At 51.6% G+C, this 18,975-nt stretch overlaps 1 protein-coding gene across 7 annotated transcripts in view; it reads left to right on the top strand.

The window, feature by feature from the left end:
* TJAP1 (tight junction associated protein 1) overlaps positions 1-18,975 on the top strand; it is a 47,562-nt gene that overhangs the window by 15,298 nt on the left and 13,289 nt on the right. For 5 of the 7 annotated variants that reach the window (XM_019500609.2, XM_014600077.3, XM_006276354.4 and 2 more), the window contains 3 exons: positions 12,810-12,884; positions 14,675-14,711; positions 17,091-17,248. In XM_019500609.2, coding sequence (XP_019356154.1) covers positions 17,123-17,248 — 126 coding nt within the window. In that variant the 5' untranslated portion in view covers positions 12,810-12,884; positions 14,675-14,711; positions 17,091-17,122. Of the gene's footprint in view, positions 1-12,809; positions 12,906-14,674; positions 14,712-17,090; positions 17,249-18,975 lie in introns of all 7 variants that reach the window. The other 2 variants (XM_014600078.3, XM_019500611.2) reach the window with 2 other exon arrangements.

The following is an 18,975-nucleotide window of genomic DNA, read 5'->3' on the forward strand; positions in this document are numbered from 1 at the left end:
TCTCTTGTACCTCTGGTCTTTAGGTCTTCTTAAGTTTGAAATAGCTCTCTTGGATTCTACAGAATGCTTTTGATTGACCCTGTGACCATGACTAGCTGTTGTGCATTTTGGCTTACTCCTTGTTTGCTGTGAGAGAGGCTATTACTCTCATCCTTGGGGGTTTTACTATAGGAGTTGGTGCTGTTGTGTGTCATCCGTCTGTCTGTCCATCCTCCTCCCCACTTTCAGGTAGCTGGGAGGGTTTTGCAGGGAACTGAAGTGAAAGGGAGATGATATTGGCCAGGGAGTGGGAAGAATGGTTCCTTTAATTTCCCATCGGTCAGTGTTAAAGAAAAGTTGAAGATAGATGTAGCCAGTTCTTAAATTCAGAATCCAGGCTCCCTTGCACCTTGTGTCAGGGGTTGCAGGGTTTTGATCCAAAACTTCCACATGAGACAGCTGCTCCTTACAGTTCAAGGGTTTTTGGTGATATCTTTTATTGGACCGACTGTAATTAGTTGGGAGAGATGAGCTTTCAGGCACGAAGTGCCCTCTTTCCTCAGGTCACTTCTTCATTTTGTGCCCAACTTCTTTCTCAGCTATACAGTTTATCCATTCAGTAAAAGAAACATGAATGCATGTGTGCACACATGTGCTTTGTAACCCCCTTTTCCTCCTGTATTTCCTGTACAGTTGGTACAATATTCCAACTCTTGTGATTCAGGCAGTGAACAGCTCTCAGAAAATAGCTAGAGCTCCCCTTTGTGGCTAATGAGGGGAATGGAGGGAGCACAGTACAGACTGGACTCCGTTACCTATGGTTTAAATAGGGACTATAGAGTCTTATTACCTGGATTAGCTTTTGTGACCTCCCCTTTGTTCTTACGAGTGTAACGCTCATTTGCTTTTCTCTCTTAGCGCTGCCCCATCCCCCATCTATCGATCTGTCTCTTCCCTCTACCTCCTTTGTCTTTTTTATTCTGATTTCTCTCCTTGTATTCTACTTTCTGCATGTCCTTTCACAGTATCTGATTGAGTGAACTTGTATGCACGAATATTTGTGCACTTGCTTATTTGCTCACATGCACTTTCTTTCTATATTTGATTTAGTTTGTGTATAAAGTTGCATATCTGCAACCTACTGCCAATCAGGGTAATAATCAATATGTTGTCCCAAGCCCTGGTGTTCCAGGAGGGTTGCTGTGGTTCCTTTATCCATAGCAGATTCTGCAGCCCACAGTTGTGGACTTTGCAGGGCCCTGTGTGTGGCTGCTGGACGAGGCAGAAAGAGCAAATGAGCAGCCTGCTTCACAAGTTTGGTCGGCACAGCCCTCTCAGCAAAATAACCACATCCCATAGACGAGCACTGGACTCTTAGTTCCTTGAATGTGTTTTACAATATGGCACTGAACTGTAAAAGGGCAGCCTGCCTCCTTTAGGAGCCATGGGGCCTGAAGCCAGCCAGCCAACCTCTCTTCCAAGTTGCAGCCGCTTTAAGGATGCTGTGTGTGAGGAGGGATTTCATAGATTCCATAGACATTAGGGCTGGAAGGGACCTCGGAAGATCATCGAGTCCAGCCCCCCGCCCAAAGGGCAGGAAGTCAGCTGGGGTCATAGGATCCCAGCAAGATAAGCATCCAGTTTCATCTTGAAGGTGTTCAATGTAGGCGCTTGAACAACCTCCGGTGGCAGGCTGTTCCAGACCTTGGGGGCTCGGACAGTAAAGAAATTCTTCCTTATGTCCAGCCTGAAACGATCTTGTAGTAGTTTGTGACCATTCGACCTTGTCATCCCTTGGGGCGCTCTGGTGAACAAACGTTCCCCCAGATACTGGTGGTCACCCCTGATAAACTTGTAGGTGGCCATCAGATCACCCCTGAGCCTGCGCTTTTCCAGGCTAACGAGCCCCAGGGCTCTCAGCCTGTCATCGTAGGGTCTGCTTCCCTGACCTCTGATTATGCGCATGGCTCTTCTCTGGACTCTCTCAAGCTTCTCCACATCCTTTTTGAATTGTGGAGCCCAAAACTGGACACAGTACTCCAGCTGCGGCCTCACTAAGGCCGAGTACAGGGGGAGAATGACGTCCCGGGATTTGCTTCAGAAGCATCTATGGATGCAAGCCAGCGTTTTGGTCGCTTTACTAGCCGCAGCATCGCATTGCAGGCTCATGTTCATCTTGTGGTCAATGATGACCCCCAAGTCTCTTTTTTCCATAGTGCTAGCCAACATAGCACTGCCGAGCCTATAAGGATGCTGCAGGTTTTTTTTCCCCAAGGTGGAGAACCTTGCATTTATCGGCGTTGAACACCATCAGATTCTCGTCCACCCACTTGCTGAGCCTGTCCAGGTCAGCCTGGATCATCCGCCTGTCTTCTGGTGTGGATGCTTTGCCCCAAAGTTTGGTGTCATCTGTGAACTTGGCCAGTCTGCTTCTGACTCCAGTGTCCACATCATTAATGAAGATGTTGAACAATGTGGGTCCAAGGACAGAGCCCTGGGGGACCCCACTGGTCACAGGACACCACGATGAGTGACTTCCATCAATTACTACCCTCTGGGTCCGACCCCGGAGCCAATTTTCCAGCCAGTGGATCGTGGAGGACCCAAGGCGACAATTGGCCAGTTTCTCCAAGAGACGATCATGGGACACCAGATCGAAGGCTTTTTTGAAGTCAAGATATATGATATCAATCTCATCTCCCTTGTCCAGGTGATAGGTCACCTGGTCGTAGAAGGAAATGAGATTGGTCAAGCAAGACCTACCCGCAACAAACCCGTGCTGGCTATCCCTTAAGATGTTGGCGTCGGCCAGTCCATTAAGGATGGCCTCCTTAATAAACTTTTCTAAGATCTTCCCTGGGATAGAAGTCAGGCTGATGGGCCTATAGTTAGCCGGATCCACTTTCCTCCCTTTCTTGAAGGTAGGCACCACATTGGCCTTCTTCCAGTCTTCGGGCACTACACCAGAGCGCCAAGAGTTTTCAAAGATCCGCGCTAGAGGCTGGGCTATGATGCTCGCCAGCTCCTTGAGTACCCTGGGGTGAAGATTGTCAGGGCCGGCTGACTTGAAGGTATCCAGCTTCTCAAGATGTTCCTTCACGAAGTCAGCATTAATGGAGGGCAGGGGATCACCCTCACCCAGACTTCCCGGCCCTATAGCGGGCATGGGCGTCCCATGGGGCTGATGAAAGACTGACGCAAAGTACCTATTTAATAGGTTGGCTTTTTCCTGGGTGTCAGTTGTCAGTTGCCCCATCTGGTTCAGCAGGGATCCAACGTTGCCCCTGCTTTTCCTCCAGTTCCCCACATATCTGAAAAAGGACTTTTTATTGTCCTTGGTGCTCAAAGCTAGCTGGAGTTCAGTTGCAGCCTTGGCTTTCCTGGTCAGCTCCCTACAGGACCGGACCAGTGCAGAATAATCCTCCTTGGAGGTGACTCCCATCCTCCATCCTTTGTAGGCTTTTCTTTTTAGCCTCAGGAGGTCTGCTAGGTCCCTGGAGAGCCAGGGGGGCTGCTGTGCCCTCTTGCTGCCTTTCCTCCGAGATGGAATAGACTTAGTTTGTGCATTGAGGATCGCTTCCTTGAGGAGCAACCACTGTTCCTGAACTCCCCTCTCCCTGTGGTCACAGTCCCTTAGGGCCTCACTGACAAGCCTCCTGAGCTTGTCAAAGTCGGCTTTCCTGAAGTCAAGGACTTCCGTGTTGCTGACCGACTTGCCAGCTTTTCGGCGGATGGTGAAGGTGATCAGCTTGTGGTCGCTGTCACCCAGCTTCCCGTCGATCACTAGGTCGCCGACTAGGTCATCCCCAGTAGCCAGTACCAGGTTGAGCAGTGCTTTGCCTCTCGTTGGCCCATAGACTTCTTGAGTCAGGTAGAGGTCATCCGCGCACGAGAGGAAGCTCTGCGACCGCTCAGATTTTGCTGAGCGATCCTCCCACGAGATGTCTGGGTAATTGAAGTCACCCATGACAACCATGGTCCTGGAGCAAGCTGCCTCAGCCAGTTTCTGGGCAAACTCCTGGTCAAGCTCAGGACTTTGGGTGGGAGGTCTGTAATAGACTCTCACCATTGTGTCCCCTGTGCCGTGTTCCCCACAGATTTTAACCCAGAGGGTCTCCAGCCGTCCACCCTGGTCGCCAATATCGGCTTGCAGAGATGCGTAGCTTTCCTTAACATAGAGAGCTACACCCCCGCCCCTTTTCTCTACACGATCCCTCCTGTACAGAGTATAGCCATCTATCCCCGTGGTCCAGTCATGGGTGGAGTCCCACCAGGTCTCCGTTATCCCTATGACATCGTAATTGTTTGCACTGAGCAGGAGGATGAGCTCCTCCTGCTTATTCCCCAAGCTCCTGGCATTAGTGTACAGGCAGGCAAGTGCCCCCTGGGGGGCTCCTTCCTTGCCCACAGATTTTACCAGGGCTGGGGCTGGGGTGGGCTCCCTTGAGTGCCGTGATCTGCTGGCTTTGCAAGTATTGCTCAGCGGGCCAGCAGTGGCGGTAGTCCCCCCGTCCCCCAACGGGCTTAGTTTAAAGCCCGGTGGAGCAGGTCAGCCAGTCTGGCTGAGAAGAGCCTCCTCCCTAGGGGAGAGAGGTGGAGACCATCTCTTCCCAGCAGCTCGCTGCCTCTCTCACCGAAGAGTGGGCTGTGGTCATGAAAGCCAAAGCCTTCCTGACGACACCAGCGCTGCAGTCTTTGGTGCAACCTCCTGTCCCTCCTGTCCCTTCTCAGCCCGTAGCCTGAGACTGGGAGGATCGACGAGAACACCACCTGTGTGCCCAGACCCTTAAGCCCTGCTCCCAAATCCCTGTAGCGCCTCATGACCTGGCTGGGAGCGCTCCGAGCCGTGTCATTGGTGCCCACATGAATAAGGAGCATGGGATAGTGGTCTGTGGGTTTGAGGAGCTTGGGGATCGTCTCTGCAATGTCCCGGATGTGGGCCCCTGGGAAGCAGCAGACTTGCCGGGCTAAGGGGTCGGGGCGGCAGATTGGCCCCTCCGTCCCCCTCAAGAGGGAGTCTCCCACAACAAACACCTTACGTTTTGTCTTGGGGAGAGCAGGGGCGGGAGCTGCAGTTAGGCCCATGTTGTCTGTGGGGGCCGGGAACTCAGCAGGCTCTGCTGGGGCAGCAAGAGGCGCATACCTGTTGCTCAGTTCTGGTGGGGGAGGGGCCTTGGTGTGGCGGGCCTTAGGGCCCTTGACCACCTTGCTCCATGCCCCTGGCTGGACACAGCAGGAGGTCCCAGAGTCCTCCTTTGGCGTGGAGGGAGACTGTGATCTACCCTCTGCCTCCCGGGGGAGAAGGGCCTGGCAGTAGGAGTCTATCTCCTGCTCGCAGTCCCTGATAGCACGCAGTCTCTGGACTGTGGCCTGGAGCTCCTCCAGCTGGCGCACCAGAGACCCCAAAATGGAGCAGACCCCGCAAGGGGAGGTCACCATGCTCCCAGGCCCCAGAGCCTGAAAAAGGGACAGGCAGCCCCCGCAGCCGAGAGCCAGGGGCTCCGTCTGGGTGGCCGTCTCTGAGGTGCCAGAGCTGGGGGCTGCGGAGCCCAAGGGGACCCTCGGGGTGCGGCGCGTGCCCATCCGTGTCATGCCTCTGGTAGGCTGGCTACGGCTGGGGCTGTCTACCCTGGGGGGTGCGCAAGCAGGGTTCGGGGCCCTCTTGCGCGCCCTCCCGCGCGAACTCCACGCTAACTCACGCGCCGGCAGAGAAGCGCGCCTGTTTGCGCAGCCTGTTCGTGTGGCTCCGGTCGCGTGGCTCCCTGGGGGGCTGGGCCAAGTAGGGGCCTGGGCAGGGCTTGACCCGACCCGGCTCCACTCAGCCCCCGCCTCCCACACGCACACTAAGGGGTTAGCCCCCTCTTTCCACGGGCCCCGCTTATCCCGGCTGTGCTGGGGGTCGGCGGGGGGCTCCGCGGCTGCTGGAGGGTTTCTGGGGGGCTTCGGGGGAGCGGGGGCGCAGTGAGCTTTCACCCGCGCGTCTCTCGCTGCTTCCAAGCCTAACTGGGCTTTTTCCTGGTCGGCAGGCCCTTTTTGATAGGGAGATCAGCAGGCAAGCGGGCAGTGGGGGCTTAATGTGCAGCAAGGCCTGCAGTGAGCTCAGTCAGGGAAAGGAGGCTGTGAAGCAGCTCTTGCTTTTTGAGGAGGCTGAGGACTTTTTTCACTGCTGAAGCAGGTATAGATTTAACCTCCTTGTAACTAACAGGCATGAACTGTCTTGGTTGGCAGGGGGGAATCACAGGGGAGACTAGGCATTTAGCTTTATGGCCATGTCAGCTTGAGCTGCAGGGCCTGGTGTTGCCCTTGGCAAGTTGACTTCATGGTCAGCCTCAAATGCGAGGTCTTCATTGCAAAACTCTAGAGCTGTTGGTTCAAAAATTTTACCTTTTATTAGACCAACTAAGAAATTGTAAAAAAAAATCTTTTTCTGCAAGCTTTCAGGTATATGCGCCCTTCCTTAGGCTTAGGGAAAATTAAAGATGGTAAAAGTCCCCATAGGTAGAAAATAAACTTCATTTTGCACAGAAGTCTTCATTGCAGCTCTCCCCAGCATGAGATCATTAGGTATTTGGTGGTTAAAAATCCTACCCTGGTTCTAGCTGTGCAGGCTGGCCCCTGAGCTAGACAATATCTGTGAACTTCAGCACAGCCATAGGAAGGAGGGCTGTGCAACCTGATGCTGCAGGGAAAGTGGGCAGAATGCTATCATTAGTAAGGAATGGGTCTGGGAAGGGGGTGGCACAACTTTTGGAAAGGGGGCAGACTGCCTTCTTGTTTGATGTTCACTTTATACTGCTGTCCTGGTAGAGGAAGCAGTATCCTCTGCTCTTTAGGGGAGGGAGAGATTTACTCACGCCTAGGAATACAGCTTGCAAAAAGAGGCTGAGTTGTCCTTAGCTTGGGCCTGGGATGGGTTGTGGCTGTCTTAGAAAGTGTCCCCTCAGCAACTGAGCTGGGCTGGAGGCTGAGAGAACTGTGGGTGGCAAACTGGCTAGTTGACTGCAATGCCAAAGGGATGCACTCTGGGTCTCCACCCCACTACAGTGACTGGACTGCCCTGCCTCTAACAGAGCTGGGGGCAGGGGAATTATGTGCATGCTCTGGCCTCTGGCTTGGATCTGAATTAGTTAGGCCCAGTGTACTTTTTCTTCCTTGTTCTGACCACGTGGCCTAGAGAAACTATTGCTTCCAGCACATAGGTCAGCCTGCTCTGATCCAGGTGAAGTGCTGTGCACTGTGACATGGGTGACCTGCACTTGTACCAGGGACAGCAGTGACCATGGACCCATATGGTGGAAGGCTGAGGGGCTATATGGTCACATATAGGGGCATTTATAGACATCTTCATTAAACAAGTGTTAAAATTCCCTCGCCACCATTTTTCAACACAAAGACACTGATATGCATGATGGTAATTACCATGTTCCAGCAGACTCAATTAATCAAGTCTGCTCTGACTTGCTGTAATTACAGCGTGTCAGAGCAGCCTTGCTGTATGTGTATAGGTGCTTATGGTGCCAGGGTGACTTCACCATCCAGCATTAGTAAGTCCGCGAATAAAGAGAGGCATGGATGCAGGTAGCAGGATAAAGAATGGCCACCCTGTTCCAGTGAAGGATTGGGCAGCAGCTCCACTCCTAACTTCCACAGGGTGAGGATTGCAGGATGTGGTCACTGAACAGGGAAGGCTTTTGTGGAAGCTCAGGGTCAGCTTTGTATTCCTCTCTTCTAGTTTAATGGGCTTTTTGCTCCTGATTACACCTAAATTTCTGTAAATAATGGCCTTCCTTTCAGTACTAGTTGGTCAAGAGCTGTTACAGGCTGTGCTTGAGAAGAGCTTTCATAAGCAATACCTGGGCTAGATGGAGGGGAGGGAAGGCATCGCTATCCAGGGACTACCCTGGCACTATTCTTACATGGCCCCAAACTGGTAAATTTTTGCCACAGTTTGATTTCAGCTGCAAGCTGTGTTCTCAGTGCTATACAGAATATGGAACATTCCTTTCCTAAAAAGCTTTTTGTGATGGATGACAGAGAGGATGGCTCTGGTTTCCATGGCAATGCTTTTAAATTTGACTATGCCACCTAGGAAATGTAGGACTTCCAGCTGGCTGGTGTTTGAAGCTCTTTCAGAAGGAACAGGGAGTGAGGTCGTGCCGTGCTGGTTCTCGTCTGCTGTTGGCCAGTGCTGCTTCTTCCACTGGGTTCTGGAGAACAGGGGAAGGGAACATTCCCCTGGGGCCAAAAATGGTGTCTGCCATGTGAACTCTGCAGCTGGAATTGTGGACATGCACTTAATTATCCAGCCCCAGATGCAGCTGTAAATCCACACAATGGCTAGGTCTGTGCCATCCTCTGCCTCACATCTCTGACCATCTGTTGGTGAAAGGGTAATTAAACCAAAACAGTTCTTACTGCAATTGAACCCTAGGAGCAGAGAGAACTGAGCCTGACATAAACATCCTTCTCCCAGTAGGAAGTCAGAATTGGGGCTGTATTTTTCACTTATTTAAAATATGAGAACATTTGACTTGGTGCTGCTCATTTATCTGCTTCTCCCACGTGTGCTCGCCCTCTCTTCCCTCTTCCTTCCCTCCCCTCCCCTCCCCCCCAACCATGTTTTTTCTGGACACAGGTGTGTGAGTCTATTCAGTGGAAATCACAATGCAACATTATGCCTGCAACTTAATTTCCAGAGGTCAGTTCCCCCCACACTTGTGACTTTTCCATATGAAGCTTTCTGAAAATACACTGCAGCATGGTGTGAGCTAGAGGTGAAAACACTGGCAGAGCCCACTGTGTCTTTGATCCATTCCCAGCTCTGCCACTGACTTGTTTTGCAGTTTTTTGTGCAAGCTTCCTGTGCCTCAGTTTCTTCACCTGTGAAATGGATCTAGCTTTTGCTCACCTGGATATTGGGTGGATATTGTGAACACAGATCCATTAATGTTCAGGCAGTCAGAAAGGAAATGCTGTTGAAGAGAAACATGTTCTAAATTGTAAGATACTAAAGATGCTGATCTGAGGTAAGGATAAAACACTTGATCCATTGCCAGAAAAGAAATGCATCATTAATAGGGCTGAGCTTTTAATAGCACGGGTTGGGAGAAATTGTAATTTCTTCTTTCCCAACAACTGCTGCTGCTGTATCCCATGTGCCTATCTAGAATATGTTACCTGGGGGCCAGAGCTTCAGAGTGGCCCAGTCCAGCCAACAGCAACCGAATGACATTGTAACTGCTTGTAACTTTGCAGGATAGCTGTCATGGATAAGAAAGAGTTGCTTCTAAGGGCAGCTTAGGATGGAAGGACTTGGTCTTTTGCTGAGACCCTTCAAGGGAGACAGTTTTTTAGTGTTTCTGCAACTGCATTTTGGACGGATTTGGAGGGAAATAATGATTCCAGTTTTATTGGTTGTCTTCAGGCCAGTGTGCAGTGTTGGGAACAGAAATGGGTAGCTGTTACTCCCTTTTGCCAGCAGAGGTAGGCTGGCAGAGGTGGGGGATATCGTGTCACCCCATTGTGCTTAGTAGGGTGCTGCCTACCTGAGCCAGGGGGTAGGGAAATAGTTTTTAACATCTGGTTGATTTTTATGTTGATAGCAAAAATGGGTTATCAGTAAATTACTCATGGGAGACTCAGGCCTTCTTCACACACAGCTTCTGAAGTCTGTTTAGCTTAATCAGTAAAACTGTTGTATGGATAATTAGCATGTCTCTTGTGCAGGCATCCTTAGTTCAATTTTGAGTGCTTTGATATCAGTTCATTATGGGGTGCCCTCTAGCTGAATTGGGAGTGCCCATGTAGGAGGGTTACACTGATTTACCTATGTCGATTTCCAAACCAGATTGGGTGGACTAAAACACAGTGGGTGTAGGTGAGACCATGTTGGGGGGAGCTGCTCCATTTCATTAGGTATTGAATGGAGTGCAACATTGACCAGAGCTGTGGTGCCCCGGAATGAGTCTCCTATTCTGTGGCATTGACAACCCCTACAACAGTGTAATGGTCCTTTGGGTCCCTGATATCATTATGGGGTGAGTGACATCTTGGGCTGTGGGTTTCAACAGGGCAGCTGGTGTGGATTGCTGGGGATTAGATCATGTTTATTGAATACCTTTTATGGGGGCTGAGAACACTGGCCAAAATGTAACTGTTCTTGCTTTTTGTGCTTCAGTGCTTCATTTTGGATTTCAGATCCCAAGAAGGCATTTTATAGGTTACTCTTTCTGCCTCCCATATCTGGCCCCAGAATACAAGAGCTGGCAGAGCCCTGGGGAAGGAGATTCCTGCTTAATGACTTGTTTAAATGCTTGTGCAGTCACTTTCTTGCTGCTCTCCAAGCTGCTTGCTTGCTGTAGCTCTTGCCTTGCTGCTCACAGAGAGTGAGGAGTTAGGGCACTGCCTTAACACCCCCCTTGGGTTTTGCTAGCATTTGCTTAGGACATGACCTTGTGTCAACACTTGATTGTGCTTGTGCTGTCAGTGTCCCAAGTCCAGTCCTCCGGAAGTGCTGACCACTCATCTGACCCCTGTGAGCTATTCCCTAAGAACATGTGAGATGCTAATGCATCTCCCTTTAAAGACGTGCAGCAAAGCTGCTAAATGTCCTTGCTTTATTGCTGCTGCTTCTGCCTCAGGATGCTTCCTTAACTCTGCCTATAGAGCAGAGCTGTAGGAGCACAGATACCAGGAGGTTTTGTTTGGGGAAGGAATAAAAAAACAGGGGACACAAATATGTAGTGTGTGTTTGGGGGAGGGAATATATGTAAACCAGAGACTTGCTGTCAGACCACCTTGGAGGTCTGTAGGGATCACAGCACAAGTTCAAGTAGGCTTGTGCTGCTCTCATATTTGCCTTCAACCAACATGTTGTACAGTAGGAAGTGACCCAGATGATTTGGTAGATGACACTTCTGAGCAATGCTTTGGGCAATATTAGCTGGAGTCCTTAGAGAGCGAGGCAATTAGTTGCATTAGTCTAAGTCAGGCAGAAGGCAAGGTAGATGTACATCTTGTGGACTAATTAAATTGGAGATGAATCAGCATCTGATTAAGCGACTGTTGCTCATGAAAGCTTATACACCTCTGATTCAGTTTATCCATAAAGTGCATGTCTACCTTGCCTGGAGCTGTTAAAGAGCCTTTAGTACTTCTTAAAATTAGGGTGCTAGTGCTGCATGTCTGACTACATCCTAGCTTGGATATTTTCTGCATCACTTATATTCACCCTACCTTTTAGTTCGATATCAGGTTCTTTGCCTTGCATCCTAACCTGTTGTATAGTGGTGCTGTGAGCTGCTGTTCAGCTGGAGCTACATTTCTGTAATGTATGGATGCAGTGACTTCTGAGCACAATTGAAGTTTATAAAGTGATTCAGGATGTAAAGTGCTGTTGAAATCGAAACCACAGTAAGTAACAGAATAGGTGTCCAGGGAACTGGAGTGTGGCTGAGCTGAAGAAACAATCATCTTTGTTTTGGAGAGCAGCTTTTAGTAGCGGCCAGGCTTTGCCAGGCATCCTGGCTGTTTGCTGTTAGGCTGCCCCAGGAACAGCTCTTTAATGAAAGACTGCCTGAGGAGGAACCTGGATTGTGGTGAAATAGGGCATGGTTATGAATGTCAGATACCCTATGGTGCCTGTTATATTAGCCTTCCTGACTGCCTTGCTGGATCAAAAGAGGTTTTTAGAAAAGGAGACAGGAAGCTAAAGCAAGGGGGGCAGCCCCTCATGCATGGTAGCCAGGGTTATAGTTGTGAGGAAGCTTTATCTCCAAAGTCATGGCTATTCTGCCAAGGCTGGGAAGAGGGAAAGAAACTGAGCTGTCATGAGCTTTACAATGTCCCAGAAGTTGTTGGCTGTGCTAGGCTGGCACTTGGTGGCTGAGAAGCCAGGGTCTGCGCGTCCCTTTTGGGAGAGGGAAGGGTTATAAGTTTGAAAGACTTCTCCCCTAGTACTCTGTGTAAAGGGAATGAATTGCTGTTACCTCAGAGTCCTCTGTCTCTCCACATGTCTGGAGGGAGGTCTTGTTTGCTGCTGAACCTGACTGCTGGAAATCTTGGAGTTGTTGCTGCACGTGATTTGTCCCAGTCTGTTTTCATCTGTTAATGACCTCTGGAAGGGGATTTGAGCTGTTGCAGGTGTTAGCTTGGGAACAGGAGGGTGATGACTCTTGAGAAGTATTGCTGCTGGGAGGTGGAGAGGGCAGGTCCAAGGGACAGAATGAGCCAGGCCTCTGACCAGGAGCTAAATCCTGCTATGATGTTGGGTTGCCGTGAGCTGCTCTGGCTGGCAGCGCCAGGACCACAGGCTGCCTCTGACACAAGATTGCTGACCCCTTAATGAACAGGGGGCAGAGTTGGCCTGTGCTGCGCACCCAATTTTAGGGGCTTGTTCTCTCTTCTGCTCAGCCCACCCTTGCTCAGATAGCCCCGTCTGCTCACATGTGTGAGCCTCCCCTCCTCTGGGATCCGAAGGGAGATCCCAGGTATCGTGTGCATGGGGCCTCAGCTGTGGTGTTGCTGCCAGCAGATTCAGAAAAGTCAGCAGCCTGAGCTTATCTTGGCTGGGCTGCTTTGCTGGCTACAGCCTTACTGCAGTAAGACAGGTTGTATGCAAGTGCTAGATAGGGATATAGCTGAGGGGAAAGGTGCAACCCTGCCATGATTCCTGAAGCTGTCCTGCCGTAGGGTAACAGCCCAATGCCTTGGCAGGGTGCTGCTGGCTCCAGCCCTGGCGTGTGGCTGTGTATTGCTCCGCGCATGCCCATGTGCACTTGCACGTGTCACTGATAGGTGCCTGACACTGAGTTTCCTTTCTCATGTTTCAGGAGTCGTCGGCCAGATGCTGCTAGATACCGGCAGGCGAAAAGTAGACTTGCAGACAGGAGGACACCGATGTTTGGGTGCGTTGTCACTTGGGATCTGTAAGTCCTTGTTCTGACGGAAAGTTACCCAAGGATGCTGAATTGCTCTAGTAGTGATCTCTGATTGCTGGGGTGGGCAGGTGTGTTATGAGTTCCAGGGGTGTGGTGGAGGGAAGTGCAGTTGTCTTTCTCCCAACCCATTGTATAAGGCAGATGACCTGAGATGGAAGGTCGTGGATGCCAGGAGGGGAGGGAGATAAGTCATATTGAGACTAAGGAGTTGCCTGCAAAGAGATGGCCAGACCTGGAGCTTGTTCATTCTGAACACTCCTGTGTAGATCCCTGTGGGCCATTAGTAGCAGATCTCCTGAGGGAACTCCCTCTGTAAGTCTGGTAGTAGCTGTGTGGTGCTGGTGACTTCGGCAGTTGCTTCCTGCTGGCCCAGTGGAAGTGGCATCGATCCAGTGTGTGTGGGAGGGCGCCTCTTTATGGCTGAGTAGGTATGAGCTCTGTTGGGAGTTAACTTGCTCTTGTGCCCTGAGGGAGGTAGCTGTGTTGTTGTGAAGCTGCCTTTCCTGTGGTAGTCAAGGCCTGAAGACAACATGATAGTAAGGAAAGGGGCCAGCCCACTTGTTGGGGCAGGGCCGGTGCCAGGGTGTCTCTTCAACTTGTTCCAACAGAGCTCAAGCTGTGCACAGTCCCTGTTGCCCATGTGCTCCTTTCCCCTTCTGTCTGGCTCTCCCTCTGTGCGAGTGCAGATGCTTTCTGCCTCCTTGGGCTAGGTGCCAGAAGCAGGGGAGGTTGGCTTCAGGCAGGCATTGGGAGAGGGAGGGCCCAGTGGATTTGCTTCAGTGATGGTGGCTGTGGGGGAAATGGCTTTCTGCCTGGGCTTTTGCATGGTTGCTGTCCTATTCCAATACCCTAGGTTCAATAGTTGCCATGCTGGGCTTGGTCCTTTAGATGAGGAGGGTGTCTCTCTCCTTGGATTTGTATCATGCGTTTGCTGGGGGCTGCTGCACCTGGGGGCTGCCTGTAGAGATACAAGCTACAGAAGGCAGTATCCCTTCTTGTCCTGAACCAGGCTCTGTAGAAACTGCCATTGCCGCATCAGCTAATGGTAGATAATAAGTAGGTTAGCTAAAGGTCTCTGCTGTAAAGCAATTGGCAGTGGAATAGTTACCTTTGCCAAATCTGCCATGAGGTTTCAGAGGTAACCACCCACCAAGGTAGATGGGGGAAGATCTAGTTGGAGGGGTCCCAGTCCTGGGAGAGGTTTGCTTTTGACCCCTGTGGAAGCAGGGTTGGCAGACACTTGGAGTTCTTGTTTTAGGCTCTGTGGAAAGCAGAACTGCACCTAGGGCATATTGAGAAGGTGCGTCCAAAGGGCTGAAAATGTAACTTAAATGCCGAAGCAGAGGTTGTGCTGTTCACTTTCCACTTGGGGCCTCCAGCCTGGTGAAGAGATTCTCCAAAGCCTGCTAGGGTCTGTTTTTCCCTAGAACCTGCTTTTGAAACTCATATTCACTTTATTTAAATAAGGGTCAGTGGCTGACTAATAACAGGTGCACTCAGACTGTGGATTGAGGTGGGGAAGTGAGGGATCCTGGCCTTCTTTGGCTTTCCCTTCCTAGTTGTCTGTGTATAAGCATTGAGCTCTTCCTTACAAATGAGGTTGCACTCTTGTCCCCCTCATACACCTCTACCCCAGACAGATGCACATGGATAGTGCAGGAGCTGGGCTGTTGCCAGGTATTGGGGCTGGAGTGTTATGGGACGTACAAATGTATTCTGTGATGGTTGTTAAGCTTTCTTTGTGTTTTCCCCCACAGAACATCCGAGTGAGGCTTTGAATTGGAGCCCAGGCTGGTAAGTGCACAGCTTGTCATGGGCTAGAAAGATGGCTGTAGGGCTTTGAGATGCCTGCACTTGCTCCTAGTGGCTGGGAAGGAGTTAAATGAAGGAGTACTCCAGGTCACTTGGCTGGTGGCATGGCTAGCAATTGGAGCTGCTGCACTCCTCTCCAGGAAGGAGAAACACCTGCCCCATAAGCTGGCCCATCTCTCAGCTGATGTGCCTTGGGTCTCGCAGTGGGCTGCATGGTGTGTGGGCCCTGGTAGTCCCCTCTGAGCGCCTCTGGGAGTTTTGTAGTATAGTAGTGCTCAGGGGCACTAATAAGAATTGGGACCCTGGTATGTTGGTTGTAAACCCAAAAGTGGGTATGATCTGTCTCCAGCTTTCCTTTCCAGCAGGCTGAGACAAAGGTGGGTCTCCATGGATTTGACAGGAGAGGGTATAAAATATAAGCAGATAAGGTCAGAGCAGGTGTTTCATGCATAGTGCGGGAAGAGGTTGAAGGGGCCATGCGGGATCTTCTGTGTTGGGGGCAGAGAGCAATATGTTAAGAGACTGAGGTTGTTAGGCTTTGTATAAACAAACAAATTAGAGCCATGTAGCACCGAAGCACTGTACAGAGAGGTAACAGTTGTTACCCCAGAGACCGCAATCTATGGGCATGGGCAGATGAACAATGACTTGTTTGAAACAGAGAAGACTTACTATTAAGGAGTGTGCATCAGCTACCGTGGTGTAACTGTTTCCACTCCTAGCCCACAGTGAGTGCAGCTAAATTATGGTAACTTAACCCTGTTTCATTTAGTTTTCTCTTACTAAGAGATGGGAGTGGACAGATGAAATGGCTGCAGTGGATTCAGTTCAGCTGTGGTAAAGCCCTCCTTAAAACCCTGCTATTGTTTCTGTCCATGCCTTAAATGTCATATAAAACAAGACTGAGCAAGAGTGGGTACGTGCAGGGGAGGTTCTGGCCTCCTCAGCCTAGTAATCTTGTTTTGGCCAACATGCATTGTGCACATTGCAAAAGTGATGAGGAGCCAGGTTTCGAACCATTGAACTTAAGACATCCCCTGACCTTTTGGCAAGGGGAAATGACCTCCCTGAAAGGTTTGCTGGCCAAGAGTCCAGGCAGCCTGCATGTGGAAGGGGGCTGAGTGGCTGGCTCAGCATCTGATCTGGGGGAGTAGCTCCCCCAGATAGAAGGGGCTAGTGCAGAGTTCATCCAGGGTCTTGCATAGTGAAGTGTTTCCCCTATGCTCCAGAGATGCAACACAATTGCTGAAGGGAGAGGAGGTGCCAGGGAGCATGGAAGAGATGGATGGTCAGTGCTGAGAGGCAAGGAGGTGGCCAGCGCTTGGATATGGACAGCAGGGGGATTGGGCATTAGGGCCATACCTGAGCGGGGCCATGGTGTTGCCCAGTTGGACATGCTGAGGGGCAGCTGGCATACCTGTGGCACTTCAGTGAGTTGGCACCTCCATTGCTGCCTGGCTTGGGCCACTGCTCACACCTTGTCTTGCAATCCTGGTTGACCACCAGAGTCTCCCTGAGCACTGCCCTCTGGCTCAGTTTCCTCTGAAGGGCAGCAGCCTCCTCCATGCCCAGGAGAGCTGTTCTAATTCTGTCTGTCTTTGTCCTGCTTTAGGTCCCATTTGCCCTGAAACATGGGAATCCTTGCACCCAGAACAGAGGGAGCACTGGTGGGCGTTGACTGGCGTGGTCTCCCCCTCAGCTCTACAGCTGAGCAGTGCAGAATCCAGTCCTGGGCTCCAAAGCCAGTGGTAGTCAGCTTTGACCTGATTGGTGCCTTCTGGTTTTGATTTCCCTCTTTTGAGAGAGTGAACAGCTCCAACGGTGCTCTCAAGGCCTGGCCTGGCATGCCTCTTCTTGGGAGCAATCTCTCTTTAATAATGCAGACCAAGAACTGCCAGGCTCTGGCTGTGTGCTACATGACTGCAGCCTGTGTCAGCAGTGACAGAGGGAGATCAATAGCTCTTGCCTCAGCCATCACTGCTGCCTGTTAGGCTTGCAGTTTCCATATTGAATAAAGGCCTTTCCTAAAGAGCATGATCAATATGCTGCTCTGAGGTCTGTTCTCGTTTGCTATATATAAACTGGATGCACGCCGTACGTGAGTGAGCATGTGCAGGGGGTAGGATGTGCCAGCTTGCCACTCTTGCCAGCTGGGAGGAGGACACGGCTAACTTCTCCTCCATCCCCTTTTCTTGCAGTTGCTGCTCCAGGTCCTTGAGTTGCCTTCTTCCCCTTTTGTGGCAGCACATTGGATGGGAAGCTCCTGGGGAGCCTAGGGCCTCTGATCTCCTGTTGGAGAGGCTGTGGGGCTGGAAGGGGCACCAGTGAAACTCTCTTCTGTGCCCTTTCTGCTCTTGGTAGGTGACCTGTTGGCCCCCCAAGCAGAAGGGAGGATGTCAAGCACAGCTCCTTCCAAGAAGCCTTACCGCAAGGCACCGCCGCAGCACCGGGAGGTCCGCCATGATGTGCCCATTCTCCGAGAAGACCAGGACGGCGTGATTTTGGCTGAACAGAGTCAGGTAACAGATTACCGGGCGGCTAAGGGCCTGGCACCATTACACCAGCAAACAGGGTTTAGTTATGCCGAGGCAGGTCAGCTCAAGCAGGCAGAGGGAACTGAGGCTGGCAATCTTAACTTTTCCTCCTCCTGCTCCCTGGAGTCGAGCAGTGACAAGGAGTTGGCAGGGCGCAGGGCAGGCCTGAGCCTCAAGAGCTGGACCCTGTCATCCAGGCTGCTGCCCTTTGGGAAAGCAAGGAGGCGGAGTGGGAAGCCATGTAAGCCCCACAGCTGTGGGCGCCTCAGCAAGTTCATGAGCCGCAGTGTGGAGACAGTAGTGTCTGGGGACGAAGGCCAGGCACCCACCTGCTCCTTCAAGAGTGGGAGCTTGGAGCGCTCCCTCATGTTCAAAGAGCCTGCTGAGGTCCTGGCACCTGGGATGTTGCGGGTCTCCTCCACCCATCTGCCTCTCAAAGGGATCCTGAAGCAGCCAGGTCTGTTGGGAGTGTGCCCTGAGACCCTGCGCAAGTCCCGATCAGTGGAGGCCTTGACTCGGGGCCATGACTCCCGCAAGTACAGTGACACTCTGCTCTGTCTCAGGAAGAGGGAGAGGCGCTCACAGGAGCGCAGCAGCAGCAGTGGCAGCAGTGCTGTCGACTCCACCAAGCGCAAGGAGAAGCTCACTGAGGAGAAAGTGCAGTTCTCCAAGTTCCTGGATGAGATCTCCCAACGGGTGCTGAGCCCCAGTCACCTGCGCTCTGTTGGAGAGAGCAGAGGAGGAGGCCAGGAGTCTCCTTCCTCCCCCAGAGTCTCCACACCAGAAGGCCAGAAGGAAACCCAGTCTGAGGGTGCTAAAGCCAAGCGAGCAGCTGAGAGGAAGCTCTGCCAGAGGCAGAGAAATGCAGAGAAGAGGTGTGAAGCTCAAGAAATGGCTTCTAGCCAAAGGCAACCCACTGAGGAGGCTGAGCAGTCCCCTCAGCCAAGGAAGAAGCTCATCTTTGTGAGGAAGGACAGCAAGGAGAAGCTCATCTCTGTGGAGAGGAAGGTGGCAGATCTATGCCAGGATGAGCTGCAGCAGTTGGCAGAGCGGGGTTTGGCAGGGATGTCCTCTGGGCAGCAACAGCTGCTATCTTCATGGAAAAACAATCAGGAAGGAGAAAGGGACAGAGAAGAAAGCTGGAATGAGCAGCCAGTGCGGTCCCAGCATCTTGGTGCCAAACCTGGTCAGAAGCACATGATGGCACCAGGCTGCCTGGAGAGGAGATCCTTTTCCCCTCCAATATACTGGAGCCAGGAAGAGGGGTGTCCTTCACCTAGAACCTCCCCTTCCTTCAGCCTGGCACTAAATAAGGTATGTGCCAGGGTCCTGGAGCCCAGGCCCTGGACCGGAATAGGCACAGATCCCTCCTTCCCATCCTGGCTGTCCCCCCTCTCCTGCCATCCCCCAGAAAGGCTAAGGCCCTACTCTGATTGTGTGTGGACGGGGGTGGTGGGGGAAGCCAAAAGGCTAATGTATATATCTGAACTCTGGGGGTGGAGGGGTCAGGCAAAGTTTTTATCCTTGCCTTTTTCAACTCCCTTCTCCAACTTGGAAGCAGTGGGAAGCTCCTTCCGAGTTAACTGCTGGGTGCACAAAAGGAAAAGTACTGAATTTCTGTCCCCTGAGGGGGCAGAAGAAGGCTAGGAGTGCCCAGAGTGAAACCATGTTGTTTTGAAAGCACACAAGTGCTGATGCCCTCTGCTAGCCTG

This window comes from Alligator mississippiensis, chromosome 1, assembly GCF_030867095.1.
Source record: "Alligator mississippiensis isolate rAllMis1 chromosome 1, rAllMis1, whole genome shotgun sequence".
NCBI classification, from domain to species: Eukaryota; Metazoa; Chordata; order Crocodylia; family Alligatoridae; genus Alligator; species Alligator mississippiensis.